The 17,733-nt window shown below is 34.9% G+C and overlaps 2 protein-coding genes across 2 annotated transcripts in view; one reads left to right on the top strand and one right to left on the bottom strand.

The window, feature by feature from the left end:
- Positions 1 to 449: 449 nt before the first annotated feature.
- Positions 450 to 1,268, bottom strand: LOC131145930 (uncharacterized). The gene has a single exon (XM_058095104.1). It carries the CDS (start codon positions 1,266 to 1,268, stop codon positions 450 to 452), a length of 819 nt encoding a protein of 272 aa, XP_057951087.1.
- Positions 1,269 to 5,516: 4,248 nt separating this feature from the next.
- The window catches only part of LOC131146123 (hydroxyproline O-galactosyltransferase HPGT3-like), a 42,102-nt gene continuing 29,885 nt past the window's right edge, over positions 5,517 to 17,733 (top strand). Inside the window, 6 exon segments of the mRNA XM_058095476.1 lie at positions 5,517 to 5,719; positions 6,104 to 6,140; positions 6,142 to 6,168; positions 6,484 to 6,533; positions 6,657 to 6,838; positions 11,976 to 12,036. Of these exon segments, the coding sequence (XP_057951459.1) occupies positions 5,595 to 5,719; positions 6,104 to 6,140; positions 6,142 to 6,168; positions 6,484 to 6,533; positions 6,657 to 6,838; positions 11,976 to 12,036 (482 nt within the window). The 5' untranslated portion in view covers positions 5,517 to 5,594.

The raw sequence follows: 17,733 nt of genomic DNA, 5'->3' as shown, positions 1-17,733 counted from the left end.
ATCAATATGAGTCTAACCATGTAATTGGCCACAAGTAGGGAGAGCACCAGGGCATCATCATGTGGCTGCTGCACCCCTTCTTCGTCTCTGTTGTCAAAAGTTGTGGCATCATCTTTTTTGTTTCGTTTGCTACTGGTTTCCCCCTTCTCCATTGATAACACCTGTTTAGTATATCTTTTGTGGGCACTCTCGCTATCTCCTCCACTAGCGGATCCTCCGAAGATCACCGCGATCTCACCTATGACCTGCTCGTCTTTTTCTTTTATGCCATGCCTTCTCTATTCGAGAGGTTCCCGCACGGGATCTTCTCTTTTCACAAACTTTGACAGGTGTCCTCTTCTTATTAGGACTTCGATTTCTTTCTTTAATTGAATGCATTCTTCTGTCTCGTGGCCGTGATCCCTGTGGAATGCACAGAACTTGGACATGTCCCGCTTATGAAGAGGTGTTCACATGGGATCAGGCCACGAGATGTAATCCTTCTTTCTGATTTGCATCAGTAATTCCGAGCGCGGTATGTTCAGGGGTGTGTAGGTGGAGAACTTGTTGTGTTGTCCTCTCATCTTTTGACCCGCGTGCAGCGCACTAGTCTCGTGTCTTTTTGCGAATCTATAGGAATCTCCTGTTTCCCTGCTATTGTTTTTCCTTTTCCGCTCTATGCGACTTCCTCTCGTATCCATCATCTCCTTTAGATTGATGTACTTCTGCGCTCGGACCATCAGCTCCCCCATGTCTACCGGCGACTTTTTTCCTAGCGAGTATAAGAAGCTTCCAAGCTGGAGAGCCGTTGTCAGGGCTGCTAAGGCCACTCCCATGTCTAAGTTGCGGATTTCTAGGGTTGCCGTGTTGAAGCGATGCATAAAATCTTTCAGGGTCTCCTGCTCTCCTTGCGCCATACTCATGAGATGGCCAGTTGCTTTAGTAACTCTCCTGCTGCTAAGGAAGTGGCCAGTGAAGAGTTGTTCCATGTCTGAGAAGGAACTGATGGATCCGGGTCGCAGCGTTCGGTACCAATCTCTGGCAGTACCCTTAAGGGTGGTCGCAAAAGCTCGACACATGATTGCGTCTGGAGCCCCTTGCAACTGCATCAACATTCTAAAATTATAAAGGTGATCAATTGGGTCAGATAAACCTTCGTACTTGTCAAAGGTGGGCACCTTGAATCTACTTGGCAATGGAGCCTCCATGATTTCTTTATTGAATGGTGGCTCCGAAGACCTCAGGGATGCTTCCCCATAGTAGGGTTTGGTTCTGCCCTCTTTCATCATCTTCTCTATATGATCTATCTTTTGATTCTTTCTTTAAGTTCCGTACATCTTTGTTGGTTGACGCCCACACTGTTTGCATCTTCTACCTTCTTGTTAACGTAGGTTTTCTCCTCATTCTCCACTGGTTTGTTAGCCTGCTTGTCTGCGCTGGGGTTCTCTTGCGGTTGGTGGAGGACGTGTCCTTCTTGACTCTTTTGTTGTAAGAGTCGGTTAAGCATGTCCTTCATTTCCTTTGGGAAAGTGAGGAACTCCTCCCTACTGACACCAGTTGACTCAGCAGGCGCGGAATGAATGGATTGGAATGATCCTTTTGCGGCAAGGATGGAGGTAGAACTGTGGGAGGTCGACATTGTTGGAAGGTCGAAAGTCGAGAGCAATATATAATCGCCTCTTAAAAGCTGTTCCCACAGATGGTGCCAACTGTTGCAGGATAAAAATAGCAGGATGCTCCTTCGACTCCCGTTGACCTGAAGGAGGAAGAAAAGAAAGGCTTGGAGGACCCGGAGTGTACTCCAGGGGATCACTCCGATTCCTAAGTAAGAGGAATGCTTTTAGAGAGGCTGAATGCAACAGTATAATTGTGTTGAATGACTTACCTTGGCCTTTTCTCCGAATCTCTTCTTATAGGGGCTCGAGTTGACCGTAGGTTGGCTCGAATTTATTGCGCTGGAGCGTGAATCGCTCTCCAGCCATAAGTGTGTGCACCTATTACTCGGCTATTAAAGCCGCTGGCGTGGATCTCTCCTCCTCTTGATTGGGTTAGTGCGATTCTATTGAATATTTATGAACCCATAATCTTATTCCACACTTGCTTGGTCGCCATTCAAGTTGACGCGTTTGGTTTGAACCCCTTGGTCCAAAATGTGTCAACAAAATGAAATTGGATGGAATGGATTTGTAAATCTTTATCGCTTGATTTATGCATTCTCTTCATTTAAATTTCCGTTACATTTTGTTTCCAAACAAATCCTAACATAAATGTATGGTGTGTTGCAAATAATATTGTACAATATTTTTATAAGGGTAGGTGTTATTGACACTCTAAAAGATATTATTGGCATTCCATATTTGTTTTATCACGTATTAAATTACAAATTTATCCTTTGAGTTTTTGCAAGTGAAAAGGGTAAATAGAGGACAAATTTGTGATTTTATTGAAAAAATAAAGGGGTAAAATTGTCCTTTGATACACACATAAAAATAAATGTTGACTACTAAAGATGTAACATCCTCAAAATTCTTACCATTATATATATATATATATATATATATGTCCGTATCTGTGTATCTACACCCATACCTAAGCAGTAGAAACACAAATCATACAACCATTCACATATATATTATACAATACCAGAATCCAGTATATACAGCCATAACCATACAAAAATACCCCTCCAGCATCATCCACTCAAAAATACACACAACTCTGTCAAAAACTCACTCTATAACCAGGGTAATCAAACTACTCTCTATCTGCGAGTCTGATCTGCTCGCCTAACTAGTTCACCTGCAAAATGTTAAAGAAATGGGGTGAGTCGACGCTCAGTAAGTGGAAATATGTTATTACTAGTGCATGGCAACTAAATTAAGAATACCTTTAAATAACGACTAAATTGTAATACAATAAACAATCTATAAAGCATATCTTTCTTTTCACAATTTAAAATATAACAGTATCATTTGTATTTTCTATTTTTCATACTGCTAATATCATACTATAATCATCATATACTGTAAAGCTGTATACATATACATAACTGTGCTTATCCCTAAGACTTTGTATATTATGATATGACCCCTCATGACAAGGTTGTGCGGCCCGTAGGCGGGACTTCATTTGGTCGGCCCTCCAGATAAGTTAATATACTCTACACTACCTCAACCCGACCAAACTGCATCCACTCTTAGGCTCAGTGCTGGCTACTACCTCGTTAAACCGGCCCCCTCCACCCAATGATTTGGGGAGCTGCATACTCTTCGAGCATGGTCAACGGTACCCTACTATCTGAGATATGTGGTTGGACTCTATCTGTATATAGTAACAATACCGTGCTCTGTAATCTATATTTGCACTATATCTGTCGGTAATCTTTCCACAGGGATCTAATACTATATACATATATACATATATACTCTTTTACTGTTTTCAGCATGTTTCCAAAATTACCATAATGCTATCTTTCTGTACTGTAAATACTGTAATTTTTGTATACTATATCTGTAGCATCTTGATGCTACCTCTGTATATCTGTCTGTATACTCTGTCTACATACTCTGTTTGTATACTCTGTATGTTATGGTAATAGGAAACATGTTATACTATAACTCTGTATATATTGTTCTATATAAAGCTGTGATATATATATATACTGATTTGAATATAACTATATACATGTATATGTATATATATATATATATATATATATATGTCTATATCATCAAACTATTCATATAAACGTTGTATATGCATGTAAATTTCTTTGTATAATATATGTGAATATATATTTATATCTGTATATTTTGTATAACTCCATATACTGGGAAAAACTATATAAACTATATATATTATCTATATCTGTGTATTTAGTATAGTATGATACATTATAAAAGTTGTATAAATTCTTTATCACATGAAAATCTCTAATAGCATTATGAAAACTCCTAGTAAAACATATTTCCCTTACCTTAACTTTGAAAAACCCCTATAAAATTCTGGCTCTATACTTGCAGGGTTCCTAACTCAACATCCTGAAAATACAATCTCCCATAACAAAATATCAGTATTTTCTTACCTACAACATTTCTTATAACTGAGAGAAAGACAAATTCTGAATAAAATGCCTTACCCTGAGATTGGGACGAAATCCAACCCAACTTTTCCAACGATCAGCGTCGGTAGACTTGCAAAAAACTTTGTTAGGAGCATTGTGGTAGCCTTAGATATTCGATCAGGCGAGAAACAGGCTCGGAAACGAAGAGAGAAGTGAGAGAGACGTAGAGAGAGAGAGAGAGAGAGAGAGAGAGAGAGAGAGAGAGAGAGAGAGAGAGAGGAGAGAGAGCGGTGTTAAAAATGGATAAAAATCCAAGTTTTAGCTACTTATTGGACTGGACTTATCGATAAACACATCATCTTGTCGACGAGTCCTTTAATAATTTCGTCGACTAAATCCACTCCTCGTCGACGAAATTCAGTTTGCTCAAAAACCTCTTTCTGTATTTTCTCGTCGACGAGACATGGCTTTGTCGACGAAGTCCCTTATACACTCGTCGACGAGAATCTTCTGTATTCGTCGACGAAATCCTGTGAAAAATCTTTCGAGTTATTTTTCCAAAATGCAATGTTGTTGACGAACGCGAGTGTTTGTCGACGAAACCTGTTACCTCCTTTCATTTTTGTTTCCATTTCCCTCTCTCTTAATATTTAAATATCATTATTTTTTTTCGGGTATTTACAAAAGATATCTTTTGGAGTGCCAATAATGATCCCCTTTTTATAATTCTTAATAAAATTTAGATATATTTTAAAACAAATTAATTATATATTGACATAATTTAATTTACAAATGTTAAAATATTAATATATAATTTTTTTACAAATTTATATTTTTAAAAAATTTAAAAAATAAACATGAATATGAGATAGTTATGTAAATAGAAGTACATGGAAAATCTTTGAAGTTGTATGTGATTGAGAGAAATTCCTTAATTAAAAGTATGCGAATATTAAAATTTAATATTACATAACTTTATGTAGAGCCATGCAGTTTTTCTCGATTTGGTGGTGGCTTATCAGGATTGATGTTTTGGGTCATAAAAAAAATTAATAAGTTTACTAATTATGGTTCATACATTTTTTTTTCATTTTTTCAAGGAAAAAAAATACTAATGTAAGAATTCTTTTAATGAACATATTAATAAGTTTATTAATGATGGTTCATTGACAAAAATTTAATAATTGTTATTTCTTGTTTAATTAGAGATCAAAGAATTAATGAGTTGCTAAAATTTTTAGTAAATTTTTTAAATTAATGAGTTGTTTAATTATAGTTCACGCTTTACAAAAATTTCAGAAAACTTGAGACAAAATTACTTAATATATTATGTTTATGTTGTTATTTTTTAATCAAATGAATTTTTTTGAGGTTCATGCAGCAAACATGCGATTAGTAGTTTGCTCCAAAATCCAAACCCCTCTCTCTCTCTCTCTCTCTCTCTCTCTCTCTCTCTCTCTTATATAGAAATCAGGGCCAGGAGCCATTTCTCGGTCTATCGACTTAGGAATTCGAATTCTTCCCCCTCTTTCCATATCTGTGAATTTTGACAATGGATAGCTTACCGACAACGTCGAAGCCTGAGAGACGATGGAGATCGAAGAATCTTCAAACGAGCAAGTCCTCCGTCGTCATGGCTTTCTTTTCTTGCCTCGCCTGGCTCTACGTCGCGGGCAGGTCTCTCTCTCTCTCTCTCTCTCTGTCTCTGAGTCGTTTGGTTGTCGAGAAACCTGTGGAAAGTGATAGAAGATCGAAGAAATTTTCGAATTTTGCGTTTTGTGTTCTTTTTGTTTCTGAGAAATTGAAGACTTGATTCAGCAAAGCCTGATATAGTTGTCTCAGGTCTTAAAAAACCTAGTGCAAAATTTTAATTCCGATATTTCCCTACATTTTCTCAGCGAACAACTATTTTTTATCACTTTAATTTGCTGCAACATGTGGATCGATAATCTATTTACGCTATATTGTTCCGCTTTCCTTGAAATCACGTTTTTTTTTTTTTTTTTTTAATTATCACCGTTATTTAATTGCTTATTTATTTATTCGCTTGAGGAATTTTAGGTTGTGGCAAGATTCAGAGAACAGAACGTTGCTGGGCTGATCTTCTTAGGATGAACTCGGGCCAGGTTTGTTTCAATTCGAAATGTTCTTAAAAAAAAAATTCAAAATTTTGAATGATGAAAGCAATCTCACTCCATTTGGACATTATAAAACATAGAACTTAATTTTTGCTTGTGGAGTGGAGGTTTTTGGTTTGTGGGAGCAAACTCAGCAGAAAGCATACCCCCCTCCCTCCCCCTCCTTATAATTGTTTCTCTATCGTTCCTTCCATTTTCTCCAAGGCTAAATAAAGGATTGCTGACATGATGTTCTTATTTTTTATTTTTGATACTATCTAGTGTTTGCTTAATTGTTTTCTGTTTGTTTATTCTTGCTGGTAGAGACCAAAGGTTCTTTCCGTTGAAGATAAGCTAATGATCCTTGGATGCAAGTGCGTTCTGCCAGTATCTGTTCTCTTTCATTTTTACCCAGTTCTAAGGGTTGGAGATTTTTATTTTGTTGATATATTGTAAAATCGTTCTAGTGTTTTGTGTTCATGGTGGTGATTTTTCAGAGATTTGGAGAAGAGGATTGTGGAAGCTGAGATGGACCTAACTTTGGCAAAGAGTCAAGGATACCAGTCGAAGCAAGGTGGTTCATCGTCAGGCCAGAAGCTTCTTGCTGTTATAGGAGTTTATACTGGATTTGGTAGTCACTTGAAGCGCAATGTGTTTCGAGGCTCTTGGATGCCAAAAGGTCTGTCATGATTTTGTGCCAAACTAAGTTAATCGTGGAAAGCACTGTTGGACAATGCATATATGTCATTATACTGCTGTTCTTTAGATTCATTCAATTGTTTATACATAACTTTTATATTAAATTTTCGTTTTGGATATGATGGTGTTCTCTACTTCATCGCTCGTTTGATGATCTGGCTTGATTAAGGTGCAAATTTTTGTCATTGTGACTCTAAGTGGCATTTGGCACGCAGAATCAACAGGTTCTTGAAAATACTCATTAAGTCTCGAGTATTCCCATGTTTGGTTCACGTTTTATAACTAGGAATCCTATTCTTAGGTATGGTTCATATTCTCATGACTTTCTTAATGCATTGGTGCCCCACCCCTATTTAAATATGTGGCTTTGTGGATTCTTAACTTGGGGGAATCATCCAAAAGCATGAAGTAACAAAACAGGCCTCAATTTTTAATAGTCCAAAAATACTATCACATGTTTATAACCTATTTTATTTGTAATCTAATGCTGCCTCTCTCCCTCTCTCTCCTCATCTCAACTGCTTCTTCCTTGTCGTCTTCCTCTTGTTTAATTGTAGTTTTTGATATTGTTCTTTTAATGAGTTGAGTAATTTCTAGTATTTTATTTTATATGTTGAATTCTGTGCTAAAATACTATATTCTAGTTTTTCTTTTTTGAGAAGCGTTGTTGGTTAGAAAAATATAGTTATTTTATCATCATTCCCAGAATAAACCAGACATGGAGATGCCGCATTTCTAGGAATCTGTCAATAATATACTTCTAAACCAAGGTCTTAAATTTTGAGGCTTCAAAAATTAGAAATTTCGATGTTGATGTAAATTTTGATTTCAATTTCTAAAAAATGATGTTGAATTCTATTATGAAACTTTAGAAATCATTAATAGGCATGATAGTGCAAGATTTAGAACTAGAATATAAAAATAAAATACATCAAAGATAGGTATGTTGTCTATAAGGTGTGATAACTATAATATAATAAAGGCATAAACATTTTCATTATATAAATAGAAAATTCATAGCTCAGTTAAATGTAATTTATTATACTAATATAGAGATTTTGACATAAATGGTTTGATAAAATGTTGTAGCTAATATCTAACTTTAATTTTCATATAATTTCAAAAGTGTGAAAAATATATTCATATATTTCTTGTAATAATTTTACTTTCTATAAGAAAAGAAGATAAATCAAGGCAAGAATTTCAGTTTGGCTTTTGAATCTCAAATTTGAATTTCTAGGAAATTTCATACATGTAATATTTTGGCAGATTTGCTGAAATTTCAAGATTTCAATTTAGGTGATTCGTGAAAATTTCAATGGGAATTTTGTAAAATAGAAATTGACTGCCATTTCCATTTGGAATATAGAAACCCATAACTATGTGTAATTAACACATAAATTTTTCTGAACTAACATATAAGTAAATAACAACTTTTTCTGGGCTATCTATTTTGTGACATCTTAAGTTATCCATATCCGGATTCTAAATTTTATTTTATTTTTTGATTATTAATTGAACATATTTTGCTCATAAATTGAGCATGTTATTTATTTTTATTTTTTTTCAAATCCAATCAAAAGTGCATGTAAATTTATTTATTTATTTATTCTTTTTCTTTGGGGGTGGGGTGAGGTGGTGCTCCCTTCATGATGGTTTTGAATTGGAACTCCACAATAAAGTGAATATGTATATAATTTTTTTCTTTTCAAAAAAATTTTAATTGTCAATAGTAAACATAATGAAGGCAAAATGAAGTTTTAATATTGTTAAAGAATGCAAGATGAAAAATGGTAGAATGCTGCTGATGAGTAGTAAGAATGTAAAACATGACAGAATTCTGCCATTTTTTTTACCAATATAAGGAACAACGGTGTAATGCTACTGTTGAGTAGTACGAATGCGGAAAAATGGCAGAATGGTGTTGGACGCATCAAGGAATAAAAAAAACAATATAAGAAAATGAGGAAAAAAATAAATTACCAGAATGGGAGAAGGAAAATTTTCTGTTGATTGTTGATGGGAATTTAAGAGAAGGAAATTTTCTGAAGCAATTATGTTCAGGCAGGGGAAGAAATTGATGGAAGAGAGGTGGGCTTGACAGTTTTTAGAACATGATAGATATGATGGGTGTCATACACACTTATTCACCATATTCTTAATTACTATGGAGTTTTTTATTGGCAGAAAGCAGTTAAAAGAGGGAATTTGTGTGATGCTGGAAAATGGTTAGGTGGATATTTTTGGAAATCAAAAGACCAGTTTAAGCCTTGGGAATCCCCTTTATTTGTAGTATAGATGATGCTTACAAAAACAAATAAAAAAGTTGCCATATGTTCTGCACCCAATTGAAGATGATGCAATCAAGCAGGTGTATGTTATGCATCATCTAATAATGCTCAATTCAGCAATAATTTAATTCCATGTAGCTTTTGTGATCCACATATGGATAAGTATCCTGCACAATGCCTCTTCTCTAATAAATAAATTGGAGATATAAAATTCCATATAAATTTGTCAATCAGAACTCCAAAGCAATCAAATTAGTGTAGAATCCTCCCTCAAGCTTTATGAATTATCTGCCTCCAACACAGTGTTACAAGCAACGAAGCTTTGGTAGTGATTACTCATCCAGTTGACGGATTGAGAATTCTTTTGTTTTGAAGCACAAAGGCATGGAGTTGCACTGGAAAGGATAAATTGATTTCAAGGAAGAAGCAGCAACCTTTACTTGGCTGCTGTGGCTATTTTGAGTCCTTTTTTTTTAAATGACCCGGGGACTCCAACCACCATCGCATCACATTAGACACTATGGTGCAATACCAAACTTGGGCGATGTTTAGCATACCCCACCGCCAGCATCCGGCTTATATCTTGAGTATGATCTCAGGGCAAATGGGCTTGAACCCTCGACCATGTGGTAGATAAGACCCTTACCTTACCACCTAAGCAACCCCAAGGGGGGTTTATTTTGAGTCCTCATTTTAGTTCTATCATTTCAACTATAAAGTTTGGATTTTGTGATCTTGTGAAGTATAGATTACTCCTTCAACAAAACCAAACCTTTGCTTTCATCCAAATCAACTTTCAAGTCCTCTACAACAAGAAATCAACTTGCATCATGCTGGGGTCATCAATTCTCAAAGGATATAAATCAAATATCAAGATGATGAAGGGATTGTTTGAGATTGTTGTACGCTTGTAGAAAGGCATGGTAAATAGACAAAGGTGGAAAAAAGAGTGGATTGGTTGCCTTTGCTTGCTAAAGATTAACCATGCAAAACTAAAGAAATCCTGTTTTAAGGCTCAATATGATCTTCAGTGGTCGACCACTCTAATTTTTGAGAAAAATTTGTTGATAATTCTTAGATTTGATTATCATGATAGTTGCCAAATTTTTTCACTGAGGCATTACTCTACCCAAGGAATAAAACCTTAACTAGTATTTACATGATGGTTACCCACCCAATGTGCCAAAGATAAGTTGTCACAAGCAAGCAAAATGCCATGAACAAGCTTGGCTCATGACAATGTGCACTTGTGGCTTCTAATTGTTTGATCGGTTGAAGTTCAAGTTTGAGCTGTGCATAAACAGCATTGAATGGTATAATCGTCAAAGAGATGGCATATGTGAAATCATTGCCACAAAACTGCTTCTGCGAAGCCTGCAACAGTGAGAGAAGATGCCTGTGAAGCCTGCGGCAAAGAGAGAAGCTGGCTTCCTGCTGATGTGAAGCCTGGTATGGTGAGAGAAGAGGGCCAGGAATCCTTCAGTGTGAGAGAAGAGGCTATCCTGCTGCCACAATGGTGGATAGATTTGGACAGGTGAAGAGAGAGAGAGAGAGAGAGAGAGAGAGAGAGCTGCTTGAGTGACTGAGGAATTTACCCCTCCCCCAACCCACCTTTTTGTGCAGACAGGAGGAATGCCAATAGTCTTTGACATGTTTATTCTAGTACAGGTCATACTTTTTCTTATAAGCAAGTACAGCTCACAATTACAAATTTTGAATTTTTTATATTGATCCGTTTATTTAAAGAGTCCAACAACTTTGTTCACTTAGTAGTATAATATTATTGTTAAAAAATTAACACATTGATTTACATTAAAAGAAATAAATTAATTTTTCTAATTAATTGTTCATTTCTGATTTATATAATTTAATTGAGAAAGAATAGTAAGGATGTTCTTCTATATTCTCTATATCTCATTGTAAGTAAATAATTCAAAACTTACTGTGATCTGAAGTAGCGCATTGACTAATTATCCCAACTATGTGGTTTAAGCATACCATGACCTAAAATGGCATAATGACTAACCCTACCCCACAAGAACTGTGTGCCACTTAAGTACTGTACCCTATTCCCAAACCCGTACCACCACTCAAAATGTACTGCTTTCCAGGTAACCTTGTTTGGATTCTAGATTCATCGAGGGATCCATTGTTTCCCTTATGTACTGGTTTTATGCAAAGTTGAATTGAGAGTCAAAGTTGTTGGAAGTTGGTTCTGCATCACTTGGACTGGGTGCATAAATGAACTATATGCAAGTAATGAACTTTGACTTAGGAAATGAGAAACCTTGAGACAATAATGATGATCACCCGGTTCCTAAAAGTGGCAATATTATATGTTTCATTAATATCTTAATGCTTGAGATCACTTTCTCAGTTAGCTGTCTAATCATAATTAGAAATATTGGATTGAAAACTTTGGCTGCCACATTTTACTTTCTCGAAGATTTTCTGCCTACAATAAAGATCTCCAACACACTGTTTTTGTGCTTTAGGGCCTGTGCTACCCCACTGTGTGTGTCTGGAAATGGAATAAGTAGTTTTGTTGCCAATTTTGAGTTTATATGCTGCCATTTTTTTTATGATTTTGTTTTGCTTTAAGCCGTCAGTTTTTACACCATTGTCAATTTCCTCATTCAAGGTTTCTTAAGACTTTTTTAATTATATTTTGCAATGTTGTAATTTCTGCCCTTTTGTTTTTCATTTTAATTAATTTTAAACCCCTTACAACATTATGTAACAAGCCTAGGTTGAATCATAGTTATCATGAATCTGCACCTTTTATTCACAAGCAATATGTTTGATGCAATTGCATGGCTGTTTCAGGTGATGCCTTAAAAAAACTCGAGGAAAGAGGAGTAGTCATACGATTTGTAATTGGTCGGAGGTCTCCCACTCACTGAAATCTATGTTTTCCTTTGACAATATTTGTTTTCTTTTCTTGATTCACTTCCTTTTAACATTTAGAATTATCGTTATGGTTATCAATTAATTGGACAAAACTTTCTTTCATAGCTGAACTATTTTTTAATTGGCAGTCCGAATCGAGGTGATAGCTTAGATCGCAATGTTGATGAGGAAAATCTCCGAACGAAGGATTTCCTGATTCTCGTAAGTTATTGATTTAATTGTTCCTATAATTTGAATATTTTATTTTTTAAAAACTTGGATTGTATTGGATTTTGTCACTTCATATCTCAATGACAATGGTTTAAATTTAAATTAATTTTTTAACATCATAGATGAATAGACAAATATTTATCTTTATTTGATTATTAGAATATTACAGAATAATGTTTATTGAAATAGTTGATGTTACTGGTCACATTACATCATGTTACGTAAGGTCAATTATCTGTAAGAATGGAAAGATTGAGGTCCTTATTTCACATAGGGTAAAGGTAGGATGGCTAAAGATTAGTGTACTGTAATCTTAAAATACATGGTAGATTGAAAGAAAACATTTACTAAACAGCTATAAGATGGGTTGTTTTATATTGATCAATGCTGAGAAAAAAAAAATCTCGTTTAATAGAATTAGGATATGGAGTGATAACCAACTCAAACTTGAGCTAAAATATAACCAAGAACTAAAGGAAGGCCAAGAAGAGGGTGGGTTATGGTAGTAAAGAGGAAAAATGATGGAAAAAATGGTAGCTTTGAATCACATTGAATGTATAAAAAGAATCTATGTAGCTTACACAAAATATTTGGGATAAAGATTTGATAGTTATTTTTTCATTGTATAGTATTTTGTTTCATGAAAATTAACTAGTGATGTATTGTTGGATAAATTTTAGCTCAAATTTGAGTTGGTTATTACTCCATGTCGTTAGAATGATAAACTTCTAAAGGATGCAAATTATTGAATTTGAGGATCTGCTCTTTTAAATCTATCAGTCATGAGGAGGCTGAAGAGGAGTTGCCTAAGAAAGTAAAGTTCTTTCTCAGTGCAGCAGTTCAAAGTTGGGATGCTGAATTTTATGTAAAAGTTAATGACGACATTGACCTTGATCTTGGTACAGCTTCTGTATTTATAGATAAATTATCAATTTTGTTTTCTAGGCATTTGTTAGAATTTCTGCAATGAATTCATTATGACTTTTGGCCTCTGTTAGATGAGTTAATCAAAATTCTTGAGAAGCGTCGTGGTCAAGATGGTGCTTATATTGGATGCATGAAGTCTGGAGATGTGATAACTGAAGAGTAAGTACCCTTATTATATTTCATTTTAGCTCTGTTAAACTTAATGGTAAATTGATAATTGCATATCTTGGCCTTTCTAATAAATTTACATGATATAATTTCCTTAGTTCATTGCTGATTAAAAAAAAAATAAAAAAATCCTAGGTCATTTCTTACGAACTTCTATGAATTAGCTGTGCCCTAAAGTCATTGCAAATTGTTTTTAATAATTTAACACAAAATTAAGGAAAGGTATCAAAACATGAAAAGGAAATTTTAACTTGAATATGATTTCTTAGCATTCATTCCCACTTATCAACTTTTGACCAACACTCAAGTTTATTAAAGACACAGCCATCAGCATGTTTGTTGAACTTTTGAACGTATTGGAGCACCCTTTGTCTCCCTGGCCTTTGCCCATAAATGTGAAGAAGCGGGAAACTGGCTCCATCCAAACATTGATGTCGTATTCTTCTTTGGCGAGAGAACATTCAATTTGCTTTAAACTTGATTCCTTTCCAGGATAAATTTTGGAAGTGTCTTAAAAATTTGTCTCAACTGTTAAAGTTGCTAAAGAATTATCTTTGGGATTTTCTTTGTGTAATATTTCAACATTTTCCAAAGAGACTTTTTAAAGAGAAGTAGGGTAGCTATAACCTGATAACTGAAATACCCTTATTATGACTATATATATATATATATTTAAATGTCATGGTCTATGTTGTGGGGCCCACTTTCCTTTAGTATTATTGCTTTGCTAATGATCTATGTTTTTTGCTCTTTTGATTGTCCATCTTTTGGTCTTCAAAGCTGGCAATGATGTTGCCTGATAATTGTTAAGGATTACAGGTCAAATTTGAAAGAATTGGGGCTTGATTTGCAATTGATCAATTTACTGCCTCTAAATGCTATCTTGAAACTTTTTTATGCATGTGATTGAAGGTGAAGCATGTGAGCAAGCTTCAGTTTTTGTTCTGCCCATGTGTCACTGTCAGCCTGCTATTAATCTAGTTTATAGAACTATGGCATGTGGGCATGCTAGATTTCATCATTGACCCCTTCCTGTTTTCAAGCCTAATATGTCCCAAAGATCAGGGTTTCCATATGTTGCTTCTTTCATTCTGAGGTTAAGTTCTTTACTTTAATGTGAGGCTGTGCAAATGGCTGGTTTGATGATTTGGTGTTTAAAATATTGGCCTGGTGGGTAACTGGTTATGACATTTCCCTTCGAAGACTAGTTTACTTCCATATAAAGTCATCAAGAGTGGATTTCTCTTGCAAGAGAAGTGGTGTAATGCTAATATTGGAGCCGTACTTTTCCATGAAAGCTCATGGAAATTCATTTTGCAGGTATCTTGTCTTTTCTTTCCCTGTATAAAACGGAAGATGGCTGTTGGGTTTCTTTTTGGGAGGATCATTGGCTTGGATAGCTATGGCTTTTAAAATTGCAATCTAGATCGTAGAGCCATAGGAAAGATCCTATGTTCATACTCTACCAAAACGATTGTATTCTTGTGAGAATCACAAATTCTTGGGATTGTGATAGGGATGGGTAGGATTGGTGGGATCGATGAGTTCGTAGAAGGATTTTGGTAGGATCAGATCCAACATACATTTATATTTTAAAATTATTTACTGAATTACTTGTCTAAGAGGCTTGGTTTTTGACCTGTATTAATCATGAAATGGACAAATTAAGAAGTGATTGATTTATTTTATATTAATGAAATTATGACTCAATGATTTATATTTAGTTTGTTGATGATTATTAAGTGGTGCAAACTTTAAACATTAAGGTAGCGTGTGGTTCACAAAAATCGGAGTCAGAACTAGAATTGGGATTGGAGTGGACTGGAATTGGAAACAGAATGTCAAATTCCTCTCTCATGTTTCATTTGACACAGAATTGGAATTTGAATTGTATTATAGTGTTTGGCATATGTAGACATATGAATTGGAATGAGTCTAGTTTATCAACTATGGCACTACATAGCATAAAAAACTTATGCAATTAATTAAATGTGGAATAATAATATTATTCCATATTAAATAATAATATTATAAATATAGTTGAATAATTGTAAGGTATCTTCCAAAGATGATAGTTGATCTTGATTGTTTGATTCTTCGGGTGTTTTTTCTTGTGAATCTTTCTGTGAACTCTTGATTGGTACCAATTTCTCCTTTCTACTCTACAAAGTTATCTAGAAGGTCAAAATCCCCCCTAAAATCAGAGTGTTTCTTTGGTTGGTTGTGTTTAATAGGATAAATACTAGTGACTTGCTGCAGATGGATGAGGAGACCTTTAAAGGCTCTCTCTCCTAATATATCTATGCTCTTTTTTTATTGTTCAGAACGTGGTATTAAATAACGGCCGTTACGTAGCGTAACGGCTGTTACGTAACGGAAAAACAGGTCACTGATTCTGTTATAGGCCGCATTAGCGGCGAGCCAAAAATTCACATGAGTAACGGCCGTTACGGAGACATAACGACTTGTAACGGCCGTTACACTAACGTTACGGAACGTAACGTCCGTTACTCCACATCACTGCTGAAAGCCCCTTACAGCGTACCTTGTCTCCTCGAATCTGCTCCACTTTGTGCGTCTCTCCTTCGTCTGATATCGTCATTTGAATCCTCCAAAGTACGAAGAACTGAAAAGCAGCTTCGAGCCTTTGAACCCTTACATTTGTCGTCTGCAAGCTGAGTTCAGTTCTCTCTTCACTTGAATTACTCTTCGATTCTTCGTCTCCTTCGTACGTACAGCTTCGATCTACTGATCTGAAGCTTCGAAATCCCTAAAACCCCCAAAATCTGCTTCGTAGAGCTTCGTCTTCCTCGGTCCGTCATTCATCTCCTTCGTCCAAGAACACAAAAAATAGCAAGCCTTCGATTCCTCCAAAATTTGGAGGCTTGCAGGTTGCAACTGCAGTAGGCCAGCAGTTCTCTCGCAGCGCAGGCTCGTAACTTTTGTGGGAGTGGGAGTCGGGAGTGGGTATTGGGTATTGGGTAAGTGGTAACTGGGGTTCATGGGTGGTGGCCAGTGGGTATGTAATTTATTATTTCAATTTATGCTTTATTGCTTAATAATTTATTCTGTTTTATTATTTTAATTTATGCTTTATTGCTTTATATAAATTATAAATTTCACTTTATTTAATTAGTATATAAATTGTAAATTTCAGTTCATTTAATTAGTATATAAATTGTAAATTTTGTTTTATAATTTCAGTTTATAAATATGATTAGTATATAAATTTAGTTTATTTAAAATTTAATTAGAATACAAATTAACAATTGTAAATTAATAATGATTGTATAAGTAGAATTTATTAATTAAAATAAAAAAAATAGTATAAAGTTTTTAAAATATAAAATTTATAGAGTTACTTAGACTCTTAGAGAGTTAGAACCTAAAACTTAGAACTTAAAAACTTAGAGTACAGATTTAGTAAAAAAAATATTAACTAATAGTCTACATATATTTTTTTTTCATACCTTGAGGTCCTTGACAATTAATAATTTAATATTAGATCTACAATTTATAATAAACTCTAATTTGTACACAATTAGTCAAGTCTCAACTCTTAAGTGACTCAAGTTCAAGTCTATTGCCATTTGAATAATTAAATTGTAAGATTTACAATTCTATATTTATTTTGTTAAATTGTAAATTTTAAAGTAATGTAAATTATAAAAAAAAATATTTTTTTTTGTAAACAGCGCACTAAAATTAATCTAAAAATCATAATTCCTATTAAAAAACATTTGTAGGTTGTATGAAGACCTTTAAAATTCATTAAAAATCATGTATTAATATATTTCATGCTTATTTTTTGATTTTGGCATGGTTGTGCATGCGTGAAAAAACATTCACGACCGTTACATTTGCTTCCCGTTACGTAACACCTGCGTCTCCCGCATCCCGCTGCACCCGCGACCGCGATTTCGAACCATGGTTCAGAATCTGTTTCACATCTTTTCTTGCATTGAAATTTTGCATGGAAGGTTTGGAACATGCTATTCAATTATTTTGGAAAAGGTTGGGTTTGTCCTAGAGCAGTGGATGAGTTATTGGCAATATCTATTGTGGGGTTTGGTAGGAAGAAGGAAGAAATTGCATTATGGGATTGTGCTTTATTTGCAGTGTTCTGGGGCTTGTGGAAGGAACTTAACTTGCGTGTGTTTTCAGGGAAGAAGTTACCATATTGGTTGGTGTAGGAAAAGGTTCATTTTATGGCCTTTTTATGGTGTGTGGGCAATGGAAATTTCAAGGGGATGGATATTTCAGATGTTGAGTGATTGACAACCTCTTCTTTGGGCGTGCTGATTTTCTTTTGCTGTCCTTTATATTCATTAGATAGAGAAAGAATATACAATCAAGAAAGAAGACATCT

The sequence above is a fragment of the Malania oleifera genome, chromosome 13 (assembly GCF_029873635.1).
Source record: "Malania oleifera isolate guangnan ecotype guangnan chromosome 13, ASM2987363v1, whole genome shotgun sequence".
NCBI lineage: Eukaryota > Viridiplantae > Streptophyta > Magnoliopsida > Santalales > Ximeniaceae > Malania > Malania oleifera.
The sequence above is the reverse complement of the archived record's forward strand: the minus strand, read 5'-3'. Positions and strand labels throughout refer to the sequence as shown.